Source organism: Gavia stellata, chromosome 2, assembly GCF_030936135.1.
Source record: "Gavia stellata isolate bGavSte3 chromosome 2, bGavSte3.hap2, whole genome shotgun sequence".
NCBI lineage: Eukaryota > Metazoa > Chordata > Aves > Gaviiformes > Gaviidae > Gavia > Gavia stellata.
Window position 1 is genome coordinate 60,910,900 of NC_082595.1, and position 25,007 is coordinate 60,935,906.

Below are 25,007 nucleotides of genomic sequence, written 5' to 3' on the forward strand. Positions count from 1 at the left end.
CCGTTGCTTGAACTTTGATGGGCCCATCAAAGGCAAACTATAAGGTTTTTTAGGACCTGCAATTTCATCTGCCCTCCTTATTGGTTTTGAAGATTCATTTCAGAATAAGTAATGCAACAGATTCCCATACCCTTCTTCCTCACTCTGAGAGAATCCCTTCGATTTTTACAAGGCCAGAAAAGTTAAACGGCTTCAGTTATAGTTGAGAAATTGAGAAACTTAGAATGGATATATTGGATTCGTGTTCGCTTTTCGTCGCTAAATGCTGTGTGCACTGTTTGGTAGCTTCCATGTTACCCCTAGGTACAGCTGCATTTTGGAAAAGTAGGGAAAGATTCTTTATATTTATTTGGGTGCCCAAATTTTGGAACGTAAGTCGAGATTTAAACAATGTTACCAATGATTGTAGGGCCATGAAGTCCCACAGCACTTGTGGATTTGAGTGTGATCAAGTTCTTTATTTAGGCACTGACTTAATATAAGCTCAGAAACTTGAAAACATGTCCCCGGGTTTGTAAAATATGTGAGGTCCTTTGGAATGAATGATACCTCTGGTATCTGTTGGAGGGACAACACAGCAGGGCATAAACAATCCGGGAGGTTCCTGGAATGGATTCATGATAACTTCCTTCTCCAAGTGACAGAGGAGCCAACAAGGTTAGGTGCTCTGCTGGACCTTGTTCTCACCAACAAGGACAGGCTGGTGGGGAATGTGAAGCTCAAGGGCAGCCTTGGCTGCAGTGACTATGAAATGGTGGAGTTCAAGATCCTTACGGCACCAAGGAGGGCGGACAGCAAGCTCACTACTGTGGACTTCAGGAGAGCACACTTTGGCCTTTTCAGGAATCTGCTTGGTAGAGTACCATGGGATAAAGCCCTGGAGGGAAGATGGGGCCCAAGAAAGCTGGTTAATATTCAAGGATCACCTCCTCCAAGCTCAGGAGCGATGCATCTCAACTAAGAGGAAGTCAGGCAAAAATTCCAGGAGGCCTGCATGGATGAACAAGGAGCTCCTGGACAAACTCAAACACAAAAAGGAAGCGTACAAAGGGTGGAAGCAAGGACAGGTGGCCTGGGAGGAACACAGAGAAATTGTCCATGCAGCCAGGGATCAGGTTAGGAAAGCTAAAGCCCTGATAGAATTAAATCTGGCCGGGGACATCAAGGGCAACAAGAAAAGCTTCTATAGGTACGTCAGTGATAAAAAGAAGACTAGGGAAAATGTGGGCCCTCTCCACAAGGAAACAGGAGAACTGGTTACCTGGGATATGGAGAAGGCTGAGGTATTCAATGACTTTTTTGCCTCAATCTTCACCAGCAAGTGCTCAAGCCGCACTGCCCAAGTCGCAGAAGGCAAAGGCAGGGACTGGGAGAATGAAGAACCGCCCACTGTAAGAGAAGATCAGGTTCAAGACCATCTAAGGAACCTGAAGGTGCACAAGCCCATAGAACCTGATGAAACACATCTGTGGGTCCTGAGGGAACTGGCGGATGAAGTTGCTAAGCCACTATCCATTGTATTTGAGAAGTCATGGCAGTCCGGTAAAGTTCCCAGTGACTGGAAAAGGGGAAACATAAACCCCATTTTTAAAAAGGGAGAAAAGGAAGACGTGGGGAACTACAGGCCAGTCAGTCTCACCTCTGTGTCTGGTGATTGGTGACAGCCAGCGTGGCTTCACTAAGGGCAAATACTGCCTGAAATATTTGGTGGCCTTCTACAACGGAGTTACAGCGTTGGTGGATAAGGGAAGAGGAACTGATGTCATCCATCTGGACTTGTGCAAAGCATTTGACACTGTCCTGCACCACATCCTAGTCTCTAAATTGGAGAGACATGGATTTGACAGACGGACCACTTGGTGGATAAGGAATTGGCTGGATGGTCGCCCTCAAAGAGTTGCGGTCAATGGCTTGATATCCAAGTGGCGACCAGTGACGAGTGGTGTTCCTCAGGGGTTGGTATTGGGACCAGCACTGTTTAACATCTTTGTCAGTGACATGGACAATGGGATTGAGTGCACCCTCCACAAGTTTGCTGACAACACCAAGCTGTGTGGTGCAGTCGACACGCTGGAGGGAAGGGACGCCATCCAGAGGGACTTTGACAGGCTTGAGAAGTGGGCCCATGTGAACCTCATGAAGTTCAACAAGGCCAAGTGCAAGATCCTGCACATGGGTTGGGGCAATCCCAAGCACAAATACAGGCTGGGTGCAGAATGGATTGAGAGCAGCCCTGAGGAGAAGGACTTGGGGGTGTTGGTTGAAGAGAAGCTCAACATGACCCAGCAATGTGTGCTTGCAGCCCAGAAAGCCAACCGTATCCTGGGCTGCATCAAAAGAAGCATGACCAACAGGTTGAGGGAGATGATTCTCCCCCTCCATTCTCATGAGACCCCACCTGGAGTACTGCGTCCAGCTCTGGGGCCCCCAACATAAGAAGGACATGGACCTGTTGGAGTGAGTCCAGAGGAGGGCCACAAAGATGATCAGAGGGCTGGAGCACCTCCCCTATGAGGACAGGCTGAGAGAGTTGGGGTTGTTCAGCCTGGAGAAGAGCAGGCTCCAGGGAGACCTTCTAGCAGCCTTCCAGTACCTGAAGGGGGCCTACAGGAAAGCTGGAGAGGCACTTTTTACAAGGGCATGTAGTGATGGGACAGGGGGTAATGGCTTTGAACTGAAAGAGGGTGGGTTTAGATTAGCTATAAGGAAGAAATTCTTCACCATGAGGGTGGTGAGGCCCTGGAACAGGTTGCCCAGAGAAGCTGTGGATGCCCCAACCCTGGCAGTGTTCAAGGCTGGGTTGGACGGGGCTTTGAGCAACCTGGTCTAGTGGAAGATGTCCCTGCCCACGACACGGGGTTTGGAACTAGATGACCTTTAAGGTCCCTTCCAACACAAACCATTCTATGGTTCTATTATTTCATGTCATTCAGCTCCCTTCCTGAATGATCTCTGTCTGGTCCTTGCCTTAAGTGTGAAAAGCTGGAAGACAGCACTGGTGGGAATTGGGCAGACCAAAGGCAGTGAACCAGTCAGCATTTTCAGTTAGTCCTTGCAGCTTGATCTGGGGGGAAAGGGCAGGACTGCTCCTAACTTTGGGGGCTCCTTGAGTGCCTGCCACGCAACCAGACCATACAGCCTGCAGCCACTTGGCACCTCAAGGGTTGCAGAGAGAAGTAGCCCAGCAGGCACTAGAGCTGCCTTTGGACCTTGAGGCAGACGCAAGAACAATAAATTTAGGTTAATTTTGGCTGAATCAAAAGACTATTTAGCATATAGCATTGGCACTCTCAGACAGTGATCTATAAGGAATTTCCAGGGTTGGTTTATTCAGCTGCTCTTATCAAAGCATCAGGCTCCAGGCAGCCTTCCTCCCATCCTCTGTAGTCCACATCACCCTTCAGTTCTTCGAGAGGTGCCTTTCTCATCTAAATTATGCAGATCAGCATTTTCTACTGCTGTTAAGCTTTGCTCTCTTTCTTCACACATTTCTTTGGTACATCATCTACCTTCATCTAACTAATTAATGATAATATAACTGAGGACATCATGGGTGGAAGGAGAGCACCAGAGCCTGAACAAGTAATGAAGTCTGTGGGCAGTCAGAGGAGGTGAGGTACCTGAAAAACGCCACGTATATGTACAAATGGATGATGTCGGCGGGCAAATTACTTTCATTTTGTCATTTTTATACTGTCATTTACATGTTCAAATGCTACTGTAGCTGGCAGTGGAAAAGAGCAGGGGAACAATGTTTGGAAGGTTTCGTTTGGGGACGTGGCTATTGGATGAGTTAATCTCATATGAAGCACATCATAAAGCACTGCTGGTGTGTGAAAGTTAGTGGACCTCCAACGGGAAGGGATCTATGTGATCCAAAGAGTGTTCATTAGGAAATTGAATAATGAGGGGAAAAACCACAACACACAGTTAAGGTAGAACTGGCATTTCCAGCTTCCCACCGTACACTGCTAAAGGAAACCTGGGTCTTGTTGGTTCCAGGCTTGCATCAAGCCAGCCCACAGAAATGTGTCCTCCTGATCTGGTCACCCAATGACCAAAGCATTAAGCCATCATTGCCCCACACTGGAGGCTCCCTCTGGCAGAGCAGAGGCAGCCGTAGGGGTGAGGTGAGCAGGGTCAGTGCCAGGGCAGCCGGGAGAGCTCAAACCATGCTCCGCCAACACAGCCCTGAATGCACAGCCCTGCCCTCTACACTAATACGCTCTGCCCTCTTCCTACCAGTTCAGTCCTCAATGTTATCAAATACTCTCTCTATGGCATAGAGAGAGTTTCCTCTCGGCTTGCAGATACACAGCTGAATAAAAAAATTACAAGTGCGGTAACCACTTTCCCATTACTCCCACCTGCAATGACATCCGGTAATGCGCGGCAAGGAAAAGCCCCCTTCTCACTTTCTCTGCTCTCCTTCTGGATCAAAATAGCAGCTATAGTCACCCCTTTACCCCTACATACCTCCCTCAAGTTAAAATTTTTGCCAGAGTTGATTAGCATGCAGGTGCTTTTTGCACTGGGTTCATTATGGAGGATATTAAATGAAATTGGCTGCAGGAGCAGTTCTGGAAGAAAGGCGTAGAGCATCTCTCTGGATGTATAGTGCCTCTCTCATTATATTCCCACTTGGTGGTTTCTTACCTGCTATACATTTCTCACACTAATTTCCATCTTTTCAAGCTTAACTAATGATTTCCCATGTGGACCTATATCAAATGCTTTGCTGAAGTCCAGACTGACTAAGTCTACTGCATTTCCTTCCTCCAAAAAATGTAGTTTCTTATCAAAGACAGAGAGAGGGCTCATTTGGTAAACCCTTGCCGTATTTCATTGCATTTCCTTCTATAGCTCTTAGCAAGATTTAGTAAAGAAACAAATTTTAGGTAGTAAGGGTTTGCATGTGCACGCAAACATAGTTATCTTTCTTTCTCCCAGTAACATTTGAATCTCTTGGCCAGTTTCAAACAGCTTTGTCAAAGGACTAAAGTTCACAAAGATGAAAATCCATTCCTACGCAAAACCAGACTTGCAGGTGGAGGCAAGAAATCTTATTTGTGCTCCTGCCAAAGCCAATGCTGCAGGATCTTACCCTTGTTGGGCAGTAGGGTGTTCATTTAAAACCTCCATGTTGGGGAGACCATTTACCAAAGCCTATGCCTTCTCAAACACTGGAGAAAGCAGAAAGCCGGGCTTTGTAAGACACCTCTGCCACTCACCGAGCCGCTTGTTTGGAAGCCTATGTGAGGTTGGACTAATGGGTCTGTAGGTGACTAGATCACTTACCTTCTTCTTATACATAAACCCTATAGAACTAACAAAGCGGTTGCATCAATTAACACAAACCACTCCCTGAGCAATGGAAATGATGCAGCCTCATTCCTACAGCTGTATAGGCCAAGGAAAAGGCAGCCAATTTGAGAAGCATGAGGCTTGGGAATGAAAGATTTGTACTGCAGCTAGGTTGGTTGCTGGCAGGCAGGACATGTGCTGCCCATGCCAGGGCATCCCCTGGTGAGGCGCCAGAGATGTGGTGTATGCCAACAGCTTTTTGCTCTGTCCTCTTGGAGCTAGCTCCACTGGCTTGATGAGGACTGTGCTGCTCCTAGCAGGGGCCACCTTGGGAAAATGCTGACCTGCTAAATAAGAGCTTGAGGGAGCAAGTGCTGGATGTCTTGACTGCTCATGTTGCTTACCTGCTGTCTCACTTTGGTGCTGTTCTGGTGCCTCCAACAGCAGCTCTCCAAAAAGAAATCTCCATCTCCACAGTGGACATGAGCTGGTTTTGGTTAAGGATCAGTCTTTGACCCCCTTTTAATTAGTGGTATGATAATAGCCCTTCACCCCTACACATCCAGGCTGTCCATATGGAAACCTCCCAAGGCTGTGAAGACATGGGAACATGAGGTGTGAGCAGGCTCCCCTCCATCAGCCCGCTGCCACTGTCCAGGGCCATGGTGGTCCCAGCTACATTATCTTCCAGGCATTAACCAACCACTCTGAAAGGCTGCATCTTTCCCAGGATGCAGAGAGTGGTGGAGGTTTGACCCTACTAATCTGGAGATGCATTAGCCTCTCCTCAAGCTCAGCATCAGCCTCAACCTCCTGCTCAGGAGGTGGCCAGAGGACACCACACTTGGTAAAGGAAGGTGCAAGGGGAGGGGGGAGAAGGCTACTAGGATGAGAAATGCTCCCCTGGAGTCCTGCTCTTTCCCTATCAATGCTCATCTCAAGGTTGAACATGTTGTGTGGATCCTTCAGCAGCTACTAAGGTAGCAGCCTTTCCCTGGTAGGGGCACTGAAATATCTCCCTTATCTCCTCAATGTTTATTTTCACGAGCCTTTAGATGCCCGTCATTGAGATCAGACTCCCTTTGAAACATGGTGAAATAAGCCAACATGATGGTAGCAAAGAAAGAGAGACAGGCAAGCTGTGAGATCACACCAAGTTCATTTATTTAGGAATCCAAATACAATTCTGAAGCCAAATTAAAATTTCTTGTTGTTACGGGAAGTGCCTAGAACAGACGAAATGAAATCTTGCTTGGCAGGCTCTGATGGAATCTGCAAGGTTCTAGTACAGATTCAGGAGGACTTATGGGATTTTGCTTTTTTTTTTTCTTGTTTTTCAGGAACACGTGCCTACCTGGCTGCAGAACACTCACATTTATAACTGGCCAAAGAATAAGAAGAACATCCTTTTGCGGTTACTGAGGGAGGAGGAATACGTGGCTCCTCCAATAGGACCTTTACCAACACTCCAGGTTGTGCCGTTATGAACGTTATTACGTAAAGTGCACAACAAGCAGTTGTTAAAGGGTTGCTCTTGGCCGGGAGCCAACGCTCTTCCAGATGGCTCTTTTTGATGACAGAAGACACTCTTTCTGCTAAAGGAATTGGTTGTCTTGGGTAACTCAGGCTCGGCTTGTTCTCTACCATGTTAAACATCTATTTCTGAAGCTGATGGGGCAGAATATTTTTCTCTAGATTTTTAAATAAGCTGCAAACGGAAAGAATGCCCAGTTTTATTTTAACATGTTTTTAATATATTCCTTTATTAGTCGACATAGCAAACAAATACCAGAAATAATGTTGCAATAAGTGTAAAATAAAAATTACGTCCTCCTTTTTTATCAGGGTTTCTTTAAAGATATTCCTGCCTTGTATAGCATTATCGAACAGTTAATTTGTATATACACTATTAAAGATATTTGCCTTTTGTAAGGCAACCTTATATATTGCGTCAGCTTTTATTATTGCTGGGAACAACGGAGGAATGGTAACTGTTGGGTAATGCAAGTTTTCCATAGCCTGTCTTGCACAAAAACACTGTCTTCAATTAGAGGACTCTCAGATCTGACATCTCCGGAGTTCCATTTCCTTACAGCTCAGCCCCTAACACCTTCAGCGTGTTGCAGCAATGGTCCACAAAAGGAGAGCTAAATGCATGACTACGTGTGTCCTGTCAATACCACGGAACACTACAGTATTTTTATAGCAGGCCTTTAGCTTCGTTATTGCTCTTCAGCCTTTATTTAGAACACAGCATGTCAAAGCACAACTGGCATTTGGAAAGCCAGCGATTGTTAAGAAAAATAACATTGACTCCTACAACGTGTATGCACTATGGAACAATAAAATAACCAAAGATGTTGGAGAGCCACGGGGTGTTGGCAACCGGGAAGGCTCAACAACATCACATCTGCTAAAATTTGAACTTTTTTTTTACAGAGCACGTAAGTACAACTTTGGTGAGGGTTCTTTTTTTAAACCTGCCTTAACCTTACTGAGGTAACAGTGGACCCTGTCGGCATAAAATTCTGCAGCCCTTATTCTTTAGAGTAGTCGTACAAGAATGCCCTGCTCTGACACAGAGCACTTCATGCCTGCTCAATGGAGGCTCTTTCCAAGATCCTCCTCAGCTTTATTATTTGTTGTAGAATGACCCAAACACAGCTTTATGAAAAAGTACATGTGTTTAGTAGTCTGAAAAGTAAATTAGCCCAGAAGTTGATACTCCTGTTACCTTACACAAATTATTTAATTAGCTTTCCATGAAGGTGGTGCCAGTGTGGTGTGTTGATACAGGACGTGCTTTGTGCTGCTCATGAGAAACAACTGAAGAACCACATTGCAGATACTCTCAGATTTCTCTTTAGCAGGCTTTTGCATAAAGAGTTGCAGCCATTTAAGAGAACTGGGAGAAGGGTGTATCCAGTGTTGCCAACCTTATAATTTTGACTGTATTATTTGCTGTGCTTCTTACAACTCCAATTTCTAAAGGGAAGCTCAACAACTGAAGTAGGCTAATACCTGCCATGCCGGCAGCTGCCTGACAAGGCACAATAAAATTGTGTTAGGTAGTGGTGCTTCGTGTTACCTACTTGTGTGTGGGGAGGGGAGGTCCATTTTCCATGTGATAAAATGAAAACCTAAGCTTCCAATTAAGAAAATAACTTTCTAGCATATAGTGACAAGCCTAAAATTGTGACAGAAATCCTTCTTAAAAGGTCAACAAAGTGAAGAAAAAAGGAGTGGGATGTGGGTACCTCAAGATCGACATAAATGTAGGGTGACTCGGAGTGCCCTACAGTATTGAGCTCAGCCTCCAGGTTGAGCAAGTCTCCTGAAAATGCGATGGCCAACTCAATATGGCTGTCTCTGGTATTTTAAGATATCGGAAGTGTTTTAACACTGTGGACTAGTCTGTCTCAAATGGCTTCTGAGCCCCTTAGCCAATTTCGACCACATTTAATAGGGAGACGCTCAAAGATATTAAGTACCTACGAGTTTCATGGAAATAATTACCTGAGCGAAGAGCTGGCCCCAAACCTGCATGCTGCGGAGGGAGAGGCCGCAGGGGTTCAGGCCTGCGGAGGTCTCTTCCCAGAGGTGGGCAGCTGGCCAGCCAGCACTCACAGCTGGCCGCCCTACCCCTGGGCAGGGCTGGCAGGGGGCTGGGACGACTTTCGGGGTGCGCAGCCTGGGTAAGGCTGGAGGAGAGAAATCTGTAGGGCACGAGGCTGTGCCAGTTTTGCTGCTTGCAAAGCGGCATATCAGGGAGTGCAGTTAAGCATTCAAACTGATTAGCCAGGCTGGGTAGTAAATTCCTTTCATCATTTTGGCTGTCATCCTAAAATATGTGCTCTAGATTTACCACAGATTTGCTTGGTTTGGGCCAGGGAATTTCATTAAGTAACTCCTGTATCATGTGATACACAAGGTTGCATTAAATGGTCCAGTGATCATTTCTATTCTTCTGTTTCAATGATCCTTTTCTGAAAAACAATGCCAGCAGAGTGAGGAAGAAAAACTAAGCATTGGTGTTTAGGAATTACAAAGAGCCCCATCTATTTAACTGCTGGGGCATTATTTTTTTTTAATTGAATAACAATTCCCAGGATTCATTGATCTTTACATTAGTTAGAGCATCCTACAAGGACAGAAACCATGATGGGGGGAGTGTGAGTAATGAGCTAGCAGCCTAGTGAATCATTTCCCCTAAAGCTTTGTATTTGTAGAGAGACAGATGGTGGGAGCTGTGAAGAGGGAGAGGGAGGAGAAAAGCCGTTTTTTGCAAACAACAAAAATAGGGATAGAGGACAGTGAAAAAAAGAAATAATCAGCAGGTAAGGGAGAAGAAGAGTCTGAGAATATACCGTTTGTTTCAAAACTAACACGTTAATGTTAAAATGGATTAGGGTTAAGGGAAAATATAAGAAGGAAATTACAGAAAACAAGAGCTTTGTGGCCAAGAGGGGAAAAATTTACCGAGAGCAGCCCTAAAAATATATTTGTAGATGAATTCTTGAGTCAGTTATTTCTGTGTAAATAATGGGGAAGTAGCTGAAAGTATCCAAGTCTCCCTCCCACATGCTGGCAGGTACCCACAGAGGCAAAAGGCATCGCTTGAACGGCGACAGTAGCACCGGGGCTTTCTCTCACAGTGCCTGTACATTTGCAAGGGGTGTGTGGGAGAGGAAATACACCATCCCTAATGTGGAAAATAAGAAGCAAAGCAAGAGAGTTACATACTTAATGCTGGGATGAGTGCAGCATTAAGATAGAGACAGAGATCATTGAGAAAGAGCCTGCTTTGCGGGCTTGCCAAAGCTCAGATGACATTAATGCATGTAAAGATTTTTTTATGCAAGTCACCTGTGTGACAAAAATACGGTTGTAAATATGGTTGTAAAGTGTACGGCGGTTTTCAGTTAATCCAATAAAGCCTTGCACGCAAGACATGAAACACTGCCCTAAGAGCTCATTTTCTCCTGGTGGGCTCTTAACTGCCATCATTTGGTGCCATTTAAGAAAATAAAGCAGCAGACATCCCTGCAGCCTCTCTGAGACCAGCAGCAAGGCAGATAACGAAGCTGGCTCATTAGAGCAGCCCCACCGAAGCGCACCTTGCTAGGAGCATGCCCCTCCCTCGTCTCCAGCCGGCAACCAGGCTGCGGGTTCTGGAGACGCAGGTATCTTCATAACAGCATCAGTCCAGACAGCAGACTTTGGTGGCGTGGTCAGGGGAGCTCCACAATGAGAGGTACTGATGGAGGAAAAGGAGCGATTGCCACCATTTATCATGCTTCTGGGTTGTCGGATTGGAGGTGCTGGTAAACCTGAGGGAGATACCTGGTCTTAAAAGGTAATGGAGGGGGAGAAGGGGGAGCTTCATGGCCTTGCAGTGCAAAAGGTCTCCCATGGCAATGAAGAAAAACACATCTCAGAGAGTTTCCTTGCCCTCAGCTTGCAGAGCAGGTGTACGTTATCTTTCAAAGCAAACATCTCTCTTGTTACGCTTTGGCTTTAATTTAACAGGTTCCCCGATGCCCACACCTGCAGGAGCCTGCTGCTGTTTAACGCATGTTTGGGAAACAGATCCTGCCTGGAAGGCCATGGCTTTCAGCAGTCTCCCCCTCCACCACCCTTTATCACGACCTTGCTGCAGGAAAGCACTCCCATAATACCGGGTTCGCAGTACCGATGGGCTGGTGCTGCTCTTTCCCCCCAGTCCCTGACACAGGTCGTCTGAAGTCCAAGGCTGGCACACAGCACATCAGTATCATTAGAAATCTCCACTGTGTCATTTCTGCTTGGGCTGTGCCAATAGCTGCTCACGCGGGTCCCCGCAGCTGCAGCCAGCACAAACTGCACGCAAACATCTCACAAAAGCCACTTGGAAAGCCCTTTCTGAGATGCTAGGCCTTCAGACACACACCTCTCCCACCTTTTCTAATGCTATTATAATTAGTGGAGGAAGAACAGTATCTATATTTGTGCGATATTAGTATTAAAACAGTTATTACTAACAGTGAGAGGCGTTCTCTGGTCTGTTGGAGAAGTGTGGAGCGAACAGAGACGTCCATCGCACGCCTGCTCTGAGCCACGGCCGCAGATGGGCACTGGATGCTGCTGCCCGCACAGGCAAAGCCAAACCAGGCCCCAAGACGCCGGCTCACGGGAGGAGGCAGAGAGTAGCAGCCTCTCCAGCACCAGATCCAAATTAAGGCAGGAGTAAGCTGGAAGAGCTCAGCCCCACTCCAGCCTTCGCAGGCTCGGAGCCCGGCCTCAGCCTGATCACGGAGCCGTGCACAGATCACCAGCTGTGTGTCCCTCTCTGTGGCCAAGATCACTTGTAAACAAACAAAAAACTATCTAAAACTAAGTTTCCCAGCCTGACCAGATCTGCCAGCTAGGCTACATTTAAAGGGCTCGCTGCTGTAGATAGGACCAGACAAATATAAACGCACGTATCTTCCATCGTGACTCTAGGCACTGCATGTTATTGTGCAGATCCGTGCAAACTGGATGAAATGCCACCAACAGCAAAGGGAAGGGGTTTTTTTTTTTAAACACTTGTTCTTCATTGAAAGGTATCAGGGACTTCTCCAGTTTCCAGAAGGGGCAAGGGCAAGTGTCTGCCCTCCCACCTAACCCTCGGGTCAGGGGAGCTTCTCAGCAACTTCTGCAGCCACCAAGCCCTCCGGTCTAATGGGCAGATCCCGGGAATATGAGGTGAAACACGGATGCACCCAGTAGGTGTAAATCCCTGCAGGACTGGCTGTTGTGGAAAGGGAAAAGGGGTGGCCCAAATCCTGCCAGGGAGTAAGCAACTTCCCCACACCTAATTTGCAGGTTGGGCAGATGAAGTCCTCTCTGTTGTATTGTACCACTCTTCTAACGGGGGGCGGGCGGGGGGGGGGGGGGGGAATGCTTGTGGTGGGAAAGCCCCAGAAAACTACAAAAGTGGGGGGGGTTTCTGGGGCTGCAGAAAAAGGTACTGTAATGACAGCCATGGGACAGAAATAATGATTAAAATAGTTAAAAATTAAAATTTATTTTAAAAAATCATGACCAGCACCACCTGCAGTGAGCTCATTCTGGCTGTATTTCATTCTTTGGATTTTCCACTTTTTTTTCTGACGGAGTGTATTCTGGAAATACTCTCTTGGAGGCTTTCTTCAAAGCTACCCTCCTTTACTTGGGCTGACAGTCCTTACAACAGGTCCGTTCTGGTTTTCATCAGCTACCTCCAGTTAAAATCCACTAAATGTGATGCTTTGTGACTGGCATGTTCGGCACTGCAATGCTCTCATGTGCTGGCCTCGGGATTTCCAGCAAGCAGCAGGTGCTGCAGTCTGCTGTTAAAAAGCCTGCAGTCTTCAAAGGAAGCAATTTAGTGAGACAGTCTTCTGAACAGACAACACAACTGGGGATTGAGTTGAATGGCCCAGGAGCAGCGAGTGCATTAAAGAGTCTTTCATCCCTAGGGTTGGAGAGAGAATTGAGCCCGGCTTGGCACTGACCAAAGCCAGTCAGGTTAGTATCTGGTAGCATCACTTCAATTCTCAGTGGGGGTTGTGTGCATCTCACTCACACGTGTGAATGCACACAACAGCCGTCATAGTCTTCCTCTGAGATCTTCCCCTCCAAGCAGGTTGTGCAGAGGCACTGAGATCCAGCCTCAGCATCGATACAGGCACTAGTGGTTCCTGAATGCCAAATTAACAGCACGCAGTGGACAACTGACCATTTCTTTTTACAGCAGACTAAAGATATCCCCCCCAACAATGATTCCAGATGCTCAGTACTGGCTTTCCCCATGTACAGGGCAGTGGGTCAGGCACTGAAAAATCATTTGGAAAACAGAAGTTTTATTCTCCACTTTACTACTGCATTGCTGCAGACAGCAGAAAATTACCAACTTGCTCTGCTCCAGTCTCCTTACCTAAGCAGCTGAGACGGTAACAAACTGGCCACTTAGGTAAAGTTATTGGAGTCTTACTGATGAAAGTACTACATGCATACAAACAATATTTATTTTATGGGTCCATTCTCCTCCCAGCCTTACAAGAGAGACACTTTTTTCTTGAAGCACTGGCTGTGTAGAAGCTGAAACAGCAGAAAGCCATCAGTAAGTCTGTCCCAAAAGAAAGATGAAAGAGGGCTCTTTAAATAGGCACAATAGAAACCAAGAGGACAGATGGGGAGTATGATGAAGTAATGAGACAGAGGAAGGGAACTATACTGTAATCAAATTGAAGGAAGCAGCAAAACTAACCAGCTAGCATAGATTCATCTTTTTTGGCTACATGCTTTATTTTAAAAGAGGTAAAATAATTTAGCATTTACTATATTTATACATTTAGCATATACTATACAAAACGGTGTTTTCCTCCAGGCTTTTGTGTCCTGTTTTAACTTATTAGTTGGAAACCAACCTACTAAAGCAGCACAGTCCCCCTTGAGGACACAGCCATACTGATGCCAATTTGGTATATCGGTGTATCAGCAGCCAAGGGACCGACAGCTGCATCAAGACAAGACAGCCAGGTACAAAGTACATGGAAAACAAAGAGGTTTCCTCTAACACAATGAATGAAAACTGCACATCTCAAACCCTCACATCTGTTGATTGATGCAGTCCAGACTCCTTGCTCACTCCAGGCTGGAGTTAATTACTCCCAGGAGTAATTAGCAGGTTGAATTTTAAAGTTCTAGGCTGGACGGACTTCGGCATTGGAGAGACAGGTTTCACCATTCCCTCAAAGTGGTGCTGGACAATGGCGTGAATTTTGTGACCTGTTTCACTGGCGCTACACTAGGGAAAAAGCATCATTCCCCATCAAACCATCTTGTGGTTTTTTGTTTCTGTTGTCCCTGTTTCTCAGTACTGCACACTTCCCTGTTTTTGATGTCTTACAGAGTAGCTTGTCTTGAACTGCCCAATGCTCCTTGTCCCAGTGGCAGTTTCCAGTACAAAAAAAGGTTCATCTGGAGACCCACATCAGGCTCAGCCTGTGCGTCCCTACACAAAATCGACATTTGGTCTGGTGTGACCCTGTACTGCCTTCACACGAGCTTGGAAGGTGAAAGAAGAGGTGTAGCCAAGCAGCACTATTGTATGGAGACAGGGTGGTGCTTGGGAAAATTATTCAGGGCATTTCTACATTAAGGTTGGTCCAAGCGTGGTGGTACCCAAACTGGTCTTTAGCAGATAGCAAGAAGGCAAGCCTTTATGAGATACTGTCTGTGAAATAGCATCAGTGAGAAAATCCAGTGAGTGCCAGAAAATCTGGTGTCACATTGCTTGTGACAGAGCTCGGTAAAATGAATGCCTTCAAGGAGGCAGAGCAGCCCTTGACCTACCTGCTCCCTACGACCAGAACAGTTCCTAGGTACGTCACAGGGAAAGGCATTTTATCCTACCAGATGTACAGTGTACAAACACAGGTTGCAAACAGCATGGCTGCAAGCTCTTAGCTTGTCAGACAAGTCTCAGTATCTCAAACCCTAGCTCACGCTGGGATTTAGCAGGCTCTCAAGGCATTTTTGCATCAGCCCAGGTATCGGCTGTGCTACTATTATGCAGCGTATGTGCTATCGCCCAGCTAAAACCATGGTTTCAGTTCTGATTCCTCTTTTTTCTCACATGCTTCTATTAGCTAACCTCTAAGCAAAAGAAGCAAGTAATTTCTCACGTGTCATCTGTATTTTACAACATTAGAGCCAGCTACATAGATAGCTGCTCTGCGCCTAGCACTGAAAACCAGAAGGCTGTTCTTAGGAAGAGCTTACAGTCTGACTCTATCTGGGCTTTGAGTGGCTAACTAAAATCCTTTGCAAATTATCTGCTGCTTCTTTGTAAGCCCTGCTTCCTTTCTTTACGTCTGAATTTGGACTGGGGATAATGAACTTCCTGTATCATAGACCAGGATACAAGGAAACTCATTGTACACTCACCAAGGAAGAGTGTATCAGTAGCTTATAAGGCAACTCTGAAGGGTCTTGTCAGAATGACTTATTCTCCAAGTTTCAGTGGTTTGATTAAGTAGATCATGTGATAAACACTTATAATGAACTTCTTCAGATGCTGCCAGGGGAAACCCAGCAGATAAAATGCTGAATCCCACGGCATTGCTCTCTGCATAACAAACTGATTACAAAGACGGAAAAATCATGCAATTCACTGGCTTCTCCTACTCAAGACAGCACAACAGTGTTATACAATTTTCTCTCTGCTGCCCCAAATTAAAATATCCTTGCGACTAAATCCAGTTCAAACTAGTGCAATTTTCCTCCTACAACTCACCAGATTACTGCTAAATGTAACCACTTGAGAGCAAGTCTAGTCATGCTTCTGAGTGCTTTCTTTCTTATTAAAGAAAACAAAATAAAATTAAAAAAACAAACACCCAAACAAAAACTGAGCAAAAACTCCCGAGTAACAAATGTTAGTTTGATTTGTTTAAAAAATAAAAATCTAAGTCAACCTGAATCACCACAGGGTAAACCTCATTTCATTGGCAACAGTGAGAGAGGTAAAAGAGCAGGCCATGTTCAAGAGCATTCTCTTGTAGTTTCCGCCAATATCTGTAGGACCAATGACCAGGGTAAGATACCAGCATCTACTATGCTCTCTCCTCACCCACAGTTAGCGGCTCGTTGTTTCTCCTTCTCAACAGCACAGCCTCTCTTCTTTATCCCACTCTCCCAAGTTGTCTCCACATAACAAGCTACAATGCCTCTCCAAAAGGCATCCTGGCTCAGGGACAAAGCATGGGCATGTACTTGTTCCTGCCCCATCAGTCAGCATAAATTATGGCACTGCTTCTCCAAGGCCAGTGCTGTATCCCTGACTCAGGTGTCAGCTGCAGCACGTGTGATGGATGGGGTGCCTTTAAAAAAGTCTTCTTCAGGTCCTGGGACTGAGATGAGGGAAAGACCCCAATAGCCTCTGCTCCCTGAGCAGCAATACCCATGTGCTCCTGCTACTACAGGCAATAGCTGTTTGCACCAGGACATGCATGTTGGGCTGGTCCAATACCTGATTAAATTATCTGTAAAGGCTCTGCTACACAGAAAAGGGCTAGCAGCTCTGCTGGCACTTTCAGGTGTCAGGGTAGAGAGGGCAACCATTTCAGCTGGGTATGGTACTGCTGTCAGTGAAAATGTGGAGAGATACACAAGTGCTGGGCTCTAAGTGAGGTAACTGGTTTTACTTGGGACCCTTAATTCAGCAAAGCGGTAGTGGGGGCATGGATAATGCCCTTCCTTTAAGCTACTGACTGACAGGGTTTCCCCCAGTCCAGATGCCAGACTTTACAAAGTGGTAGCTGAGATGGCAGAAGCTGCAAAGCCAGCCCCCAGTAATGCCTGTCCTCAGGCTACCTCACTCCATATCAGCCCATCGAGCAATCAGCTCTTTAGGGTCACTGGGTGAATCACCTTAAACGGAATTGCTTTGGGAGTTCAGGTGTCAGAAGAAACAAGAGGGTAAAGGGTGGTAAAGAGCATGTCACCTCAGCAGCTCTGGCCTGCACATCACCAGTAGGTCTGACATCTGTCAATGACACACGGTAGAACCAAACTGGCAGTGTTAATTCCTCTACGACGCTTACAGCCCTTGCATTTCCCTCCTGCTCTGCAGCCGTACCGCACAAGGCAAGAGTGGCCAGCCTGGCACAGAAGTGCAATCACTTGTGCATCATCACTAGAAAGCCTGTATGGCCAAAAGGCTGCTTTTGCACAGCACTTAGGAGAACGATCTTGGTTATGGCTGGCATCTCAGTGTGCTCCCCCCTCCAAGTGCTTCTCATACACACAAACAGTCCCACATCGCCTGTCTGGTGCACTGAGCAGCGTGTTAAACCACCTCACTGACTACCAATGTATTAAACCACTAGACATGCACAGATATGCAGATAACCTTGCAGGTGAGGTCCTGTGCTTGCAGTTTACATGGACAGTAGACCTGGCCCAGAGGCAAGCCTTGGAGCATCCTTGAAGTACAACACCAATGTATTAACATGCTGTGTGGGATGAGAGACTCATCACAGCTAGTGCAGCTGTTTGAAAGAGACCTAGGGATGAAACATCAGCCAGGTGAAGAACACATACATGAATATCAAACTGACTTGTCAAATGAATCGGAGCCTCAGACAGGTGGGGGAGATGCCTTGCTCCCTGGCTTGACCCATCAGAATACTTATCCATCAGTTTTGAGGAACTGTCCAGCAGTTATGGCATCTCATAGAAGTCCTAGGGGGTGATAAAAACTGTTTGTGTTTTTTTCAAGCAGCCAACCTGTAAATACAACTGCAGTTTAAAATGCACATCAAGCTTTGTATATCAGCTTTCCTATGCACCATTACTAGCCATTAAGTTTCCCCAGGACATGTTATTTTTCAATTAATGGGATTGCACAGGTGTAATCGAAGGGATAATACGATACCAATCAGCTCTCATCAGTTGTGATGGCATGTGAGAAAGAGGGCCTTATCTTGATTTATTTTGCAGCCAAAGGGAACTCATGCATCTAATAGTGAGAAAAAAAGTATCTTTAAAATATACTTTCTATGCAATCAGTAAGAATCAATAACTGCAAAATTACAATACTGCTATTAGACTCGGTCATCAGAGAACAATGGAATTTTAATTCTGTAAACCAAGTGAAAATTTGCTCTTTAAATGATTTTGTTTCCACTTGACAAGGAAGACTCCTGGAAATGGCTCATTGTCCTTAATCACATTTTGGTATTTTGAACTGAATATACTCCCCCAAAGCATTCCCTTGAATTCCACTTGCAAGTTTAGTATTTCAGATCAGGTATGGATGTTGGACATTAAAGGATTTTTTTCCCCCACTTCATACTTAAAAAAATTAGGACAAAAATCATTTAATTCTAGGAAGCAACTAAAAAGAAAAAAATCTAGTATGGCTTTTATGTTAAATCTGTGTGTCCCAAGCTCTGTGTGCCCAGTTTTAAGAAACTGAACCCCTCGAATTCCCCAAGAACTAAAGGAGAATCTTGAAAATCTGAGGTGTACTGAGGCTAGGTATTCCAAATAGAAAATCAGGCTATGGTACTTCATTTTTCACTCACCTAGCATTACATAATCCTATTACAAAGGTCTATTGTGAGACTTCAATATTTAAATATTTAGCAGCTGATGAGCATCAGTGAGCTTTAAGTAACATTTCTTTCCAACTTACTAATCTTTACCATGTCTCTTCCTTCTATATGACAAAACAGATAAAGGTGTTTGTGGTTTAAGCCACAGACGCTAACCTATCCACGATCTAGTCTGAAATTTTGAATTAGATCAATTTGGAGCACCATTCGGTAGCTGCTTTTTTACTATTCTCATACTTGTATGTATTAAATATCATCCACAGATTTCCTGTGTAGGCCTGTCCCCAGGGACTGAAAACCTGGTGTACACAACTCATAAATAAAGCTAGTGAGACATGAGCAAGAAAAAGCATAGCATACTTCTGGGAATCACTCCAGGAAAATAAATATGCAAGATGGCACATCACCCTACACAAAGCTGGCAAAGGTAAAATAACATTTGGGTTTGAACATTACGGAAAATAAAATAATTCTGTGTTCATATGTCCACTGAAACAAAAGGGCAAAGGTAAGACCGAAGTTTGACTCACAAGAAAACAAACCTGCTGGTAACATTTGTAGCTTATTTAACTAAATTGGGGGATCAAGTCTGAATTGATCCCTGGCTTTCAGAAGGCCCATAAATTCTCTAGAAATAACCACCATCATTTATTTCCTATCTCTGCGTTTCACAACTCTTTCTATCGCATACGCTTGCTTTTAAGAGCCTATCTAAATTCTAGGTATACCTTTCCCTCAACAGTCACAATGCACGACTCTATACAGAAGTAGCATTTAAACATGGTGAAGAACGAAAGAGGAACAATTGTTTTGCTTTCCTATAATGGGTTTGGATGAACACACCCTCCCGTTTCCATCTGTGCTTTACTCTTTTTTTTCTTAAGAGTAGGATATTACATTTACTGGCATTGACTCTCCTCAGAGCTTATCCTTTTGCCCCGCTTCTGCTCTGCTCTCATTTTCCCAGTCTTGTCTACTTTTTTGTGTAGTCTGAATCCTTATTTTCCTATCAGGCTTTGCAGTATCTAGTCCCCAGTTTTGTTTAGTGTTGTTATTTATGAGACATTGAAAAGTTCAAGCCACTTTATATAAGGTATGACAACAATATGCTCATTATTTAAGGGATGAGTTGGCAGAAGAGACATCCTGCAACTATGCAGATTGTAGACAGGTGTCTACCTGTGTCTTGCTTGGCTGTAATTTGGAAATGTACAGAATTCTTTCAGAGCAAATGTTATGTGTTCTTGCAAATTTTTATTTCGTTTTGGATTGGTCCATATTTTTGCTTTTAGGGATGAAGGCTTAAACTGTTTGCCTGGCGATGTTTGTTGGCAATTTTGCTTGCATTCCTAAATATTGTATGTGACAGTAGAATTGCACATTTCCTAGGCAGATATAGCTTTAAAACAAGCTATTTATTCTGTCACATTTCATTAGAAAGTCTTAAAATTTGGAGTTTAAGAATAATATCTTAAAAGTAGTAACTTACACTATTCCAAATGTATTTTGTTCAGGTACTCTTACTGTTGCTTTGTGTGTGGGTTTTAAATCGCTTTATCCTTTGTATTGAACATCCTTATGCTATCAGATATCGCCACCTTCACTGCACAAAGAACTATAGGAAAGCTTTTCATGCCTCTCCTCGAATCACATGAGAAGTTACTTATGATACAGCACCAGGAGTTTGATGAGAGGTATATATGCGTATCTCCTGGAGTTGCACATTTGCATATGGGACTGTGGGGCCTGATATACCTATATAGCACATGTAAGCCTTGAGGCTCCTTGAGATTTTAATTTGGGCAACAGCACACTCAGTGCACCTTGTGTGCATGAGATTCCCAAGTGTGCAGGAGTATAACAAAAAGAGAATGGGGGCTGTGTGGGATATGCACACATCTAGCACTGATCAATTACTGATAGGTAACTCATTTTCTGTTCTCCTCCTGGAAGTTATCTGTATGCAATATATATCTGTATTTCCAAGACAGCATACTCAATAGCAATCATTAGTTTCTTCGATAGCAGACTCAGATTCTTGGGAGGTTGTGGTTGGAATAATGCTTTATGCTGTATCCTATCAAGAGTTGTTAATATACTCTACGTAACATCTGTCGAATTGGGAAGACAGAGCTTCAGGTTGATGTTTTGTAGATGTCCGAGATAAGTAATTTTCTTGTTGAAATTGCCAGCACAGATGCTGCTCTGACAGCATACGATCAAATGGTTTACCCGGAATTGCGTAACAATCTCAAAATAGACTTGCAGTCTGGAATATAACTAGGTAGGAAAAGTCAAGTGAATATCTTAAAATACTTCACTTTTTGTAGTTAACAGCGTACCTGTTATATCCCAAGTGTGGAGAGATGACTCTGTCTCCAGGAACATGTGGTTTGAGAGAAAAATACAGAAAGATGAATTATCTAATCCAGATGGAGTTCCATAACCATCATTGGCAGAAATTGAAGGATGCCATTAAGTGCTCTGTATCCATTTAGAGGAGAGGAATCAGCTGTACTTCTCCCTCACTCTTGTCACCGAAGTGATGGCCTCCAGGAGGTCATCCTAGCTGGCAAAAGTCATCAAGGGCATAAAATTTTTGTCAAGGATGGGGACTCCTGGGACCTGACGGGTCCAGACACAGGTTCCAGTCTGAAGTGGGAGAACTCAGGCTGGATATTAGGAAGAATTTCTTTACTGAGACAGTGGTGAAACACTGGAGCAGGCTGCCCAGGGAGGTGATAGAGTGACCATCACTGGAGGTGTTCAAGGAATGTGTGGATGAGGCATTGTGGGACATGTGGGACATGGTGGTGTTGGTTGATGGTTGGACTTGATGATCTTACAGGTCTTTTCCAACCATAGTGATTCTGTGATTCTGTGAACTAGTATATTTACCTTGGTTGGACCCTTCAGGAAGCACAATTCAGTGAGATGGGAGAAGCCACTGAATATAGACTGCTGCAAGTTCAGCTTCTTTCTACCTTCCAGGATTGGCCACTGCTCTAAAGCCAGAAAATAGTTTAAAATGTTATGTAGCAATTCCTCAAATGTACTCAAGCTATTTCATACCTCTAGGAGGAAAATCTCATTTCCTTCGCCAATTAAATTTGCCTCAAAGAGGTCTTCTTAGCATCGATCAAGACTGAGTGAAACGCAGCACTTCCTATTCTTAACAGCCATGCAGCATGCAAGCTAAGAGAGGGAACAACTTTAAGTACAGATATCAAACCATTCCTTTGTTCTGTGGCTCCAAATGCAGGAAGTCCGTAAGTTCTGCAGATACTCTATTCAGGATATCTGGAAACCAGCACTCTTTTGGCAAGTGGAGATTAAAAAGGTTAATTTTGCTGAGTCTTACTTGATTTTGTCAAGTAATCTGGGCATTAGAAGGACTGACAGTTAAGCATAGAAGGAAACTGCTATCCCTGGAACACAGAAATCATTGTCTTCTTGACCTGTGCTGTGAAGATGTCCATTCAGGACAACTCTATTTTGAGAAGACGCCTTCAAATGTTTTTTATTTCCTGTCTGTGTTTTGAAGAGGAGTGTCTGCTGAAATCTTTTACCCAGCTATTCTGCAGACTAAGCACAACACAACAAATAAGATTTTATGCAAGTGCCATAATTGAATTTCTTCCTGGCAGAGAGAGTAATGCCACATTCTCACACTATTGACATGAAGACATATAAGAAGATTGCTAACAATCATGATGGCTTTTCTGTTTTAGATATTTGTCCACTGGAAACTGGTTTAAGGGTCTGACTTAACTGTAAAGAGGCCATTAAAAAACTGTCAGATGACAGTAACTTTCTGTCATGACTTGTGTGGTGTCAAGATCTAACCTATATCCTGTGAGTTACCCATTACCCACAGGAAATTCATCTTTGTACTATCATATAACAGAATAGCAACCACCTATTCTGAACTGAAATATTTGTCTGCTTTCTAGTGTTTCAGTCTAGCGAGCATAATTCCCCTGAATTGACAGTATTTTTAGAGTAAAATGAGAGGTAAGTGTTCTGTGGCTTGAGGAAGTCAAAGGGAAGTTCAATGTCTGATTCAAAAGCAGATTTCCTTGTGACAATGTGCAAATTGATGGATTTCTGTAGCTTGCTGTCTCCAACAAGAAAAAAATAATTGAGGAATGAATTGATTTGTATTTGGGAAATACTCAGCTAATCTTCCCGCTTGACTTGTAAGAAACTGAGTGATGCATTTTGTGTTTATTTTTTAATCCTCAGTATTTGGAAGCTCCATGTCCCAGGGTAAATGAGACCACCACAGCTACCTGTACACTGTAATGGAACAAAAAGTCCTTTGGACCAGAAGTAAGCATGGTATAATCTGTACCCCCTCTCCCCAAGCCCTATCTAGTCCAGATACATTATGGCAGCAAGGACCACCAGCAGACTGCTTGTGAGCATTGGCACGATAGTGTATTAACCCACCAAGATCACTCAGGTATCCAGATGCCAACATGCTCCAAAGAAAAGGCAATGTGCCTGTATCTGAGGTCAGTCCTGTATGCTTGCAGTATAAAATGTGGGTAAGTGTGATTTTCTGTAAGGTTTCAGGTCTGCTTTCATTTCAGTACAGATCAAGGTCTTAAGTGATTATGCAAATGTAGTAATTATGTAAATCTAGAAGACTTATGACAATTGGAATTAAGGCTGAGAATGTAAATGTGGACCTTGCTATTTGCATTTGGTGAGAGAAGTTTTATTTTTCTGAACAATGTAACACATGAAAACCTCAATTCCACCACAAATCTTTACTAACAAATCAGGTTGATGGGTGGTAGGATAAAAGTTAAGTATAATTTGTGATTTACAGTTTTCAAAGTCTCATACAAATCCCTATGTTCTGAGTGCTAAACTCTTATGCCCCATACATATGTTGTTTGTTTTATTAGACTACATGTGAATGAAAAGAACAGCTGTGACCTCCCTTTGTACTTTGAAAGGGCTCTGACAAAAAAACCCAAACAAATCCTCTTTAAGAAAAAAATTCTTCATTTGAATTCATTCATTCTGCATGTGTAAGGACCCACAGAATTAGTCCACATTTTCACTACATTAGGCAGCTAAGGTAGAATTACACACCTGTTCATATTCTGTTGTGGAGTTATCTCTTAACATTTCAGTTATACTGCATAGTTCACCACCACTGTTTTCTAATCTAGAACCAGACTCATTGTAAACTGATGTGACATTCATGTAAGCCTCTACCTGGGCTGAAACTGTGAGTTCAAGTAATGCCATTTCCTCTTTGTATAACCTTCGGTTACCTAAAATACGTTATTAAAATGAATTTTCTCTTTCCACATATAATTTTAACAATTCTTTGTTGGATTGGGTGTTATTTTTTAGGTGTGATCATTAAGTTGATACAAGTATTTAGCTTATTTTAATAAATTCACTAAAACTACTGTATCTGCACTGCAGGCTTATGTTGCTTTTACTACAGCAAATGATTTCCAAAATGTTCCAAAGAGTAATAGCTAAAGGTATACAAAACCTGGGTGTGCATAGCCCATAGTTAAACTAATGCAAAGCCCTATGTAGTCTTATAAAGATTTAGCTTGTCGATAAATGAAATAATTAATCAGTGTAAGTTTTGAATGCAACTAAAACATAATGATACACATATTTCACTGTTCAGCACTCACAGCAATTATTGATCACCATCCCTTCTCTATGCCTCCTGGACTGCATGCACTCCTTTTTTCCCCAGAAAATACAGATCCTCAAATACAAGCACGAGTAATGAGAATACAACAATAAAACAGAAAAAAAGGCCTCTGAACTCAGCTGAAGATGGAGGCTGCTGTCTCCCCATCAACAAGATGGTGTTGATCAGCTTGCCTTTCTGTGAGGCAGCTGCTCGCAGCTTCTGCTAAGCTGCACACTCGGTATCGGACGTGGAAGAGAGGAGATACGGGTGCTGGGACAGGAGTCTGAAACAGGCAATACTGTAGTTCATATTGTGGTGGGGAGGGAGGTAAGGAAGGAAAATGCAACCAAACAATTGATTTGTGACTCACTGACACTGTGTATTTTATTTGCCTTGTTCTTGGCCTGTACAAGTTTGATGATCTCTGTCTTTTGGTCTTCTTCCACATACTCCCACTGCTGTCTAAGCTTTCCCATGTGTCAAATGACCCAAATGTTTCTCCTCCACTGTCTGTCTTCCAATTTGACTGAGCTACTCCTGTGATTAACAGGCAAGAGGTACATGAACAGTGTGCATTTTCAGTAACGAATTCTGCAGCTCACTGAAAACTATCAATTAATAAAAACATTTTTAACATTTAGGTAGTAGAAGAGATTGATTTGGCGTCTACTAATTTTGTTAATTTTCTTATGTAATCATATTTAAAGAAATTGAAATTACATGATGACTTACTGAAGTCTGTTACAGAATCTCTCATTTTTAAGACTGGAGTAACAGAAAATTTGTTCATGCTTGCTGTATCACTGCCTGAAGAGATACAAGAACAGCAAAGAAAGCAAGCAGAACATAGCTGTAGCTGGCTTTGGTCACGTAAACCAAATATTTAGTAGCCAAACGTT

The 25,007-nt window shown here is 43.9% G+C and overlaps 1 protein-coding gene across 2 annotated transcripts in view; it reads left to right on the forward strand.

The window, feature by feature from the left end:
- TRAF3IP2 (TRAF3 interacting protein 2) overlaps window positions 1-7,246 on the forward strand; it is a 29,507-nt gene extending 22,261 nt beyond the window's left edge. For both annotated transcript variants that reach the window (XM_059835272.1, XM_059835279.1), the window contains exon 10: window positions 6,645-7,246. In XM_059835272.1, the coding sequence (XP_059691255.1) occupies window positions 6,645-6,791 (147 nt within the window). In that variant the 3' untranslated portion in view covers window positions 6,792-7,246. The remainder of the gene's footprint in view (window positions 1-6,644) is intronic.
- The last annotated feature ends 17,761 nt before the right edge of the window (window positions 7,247-25,007 follow it).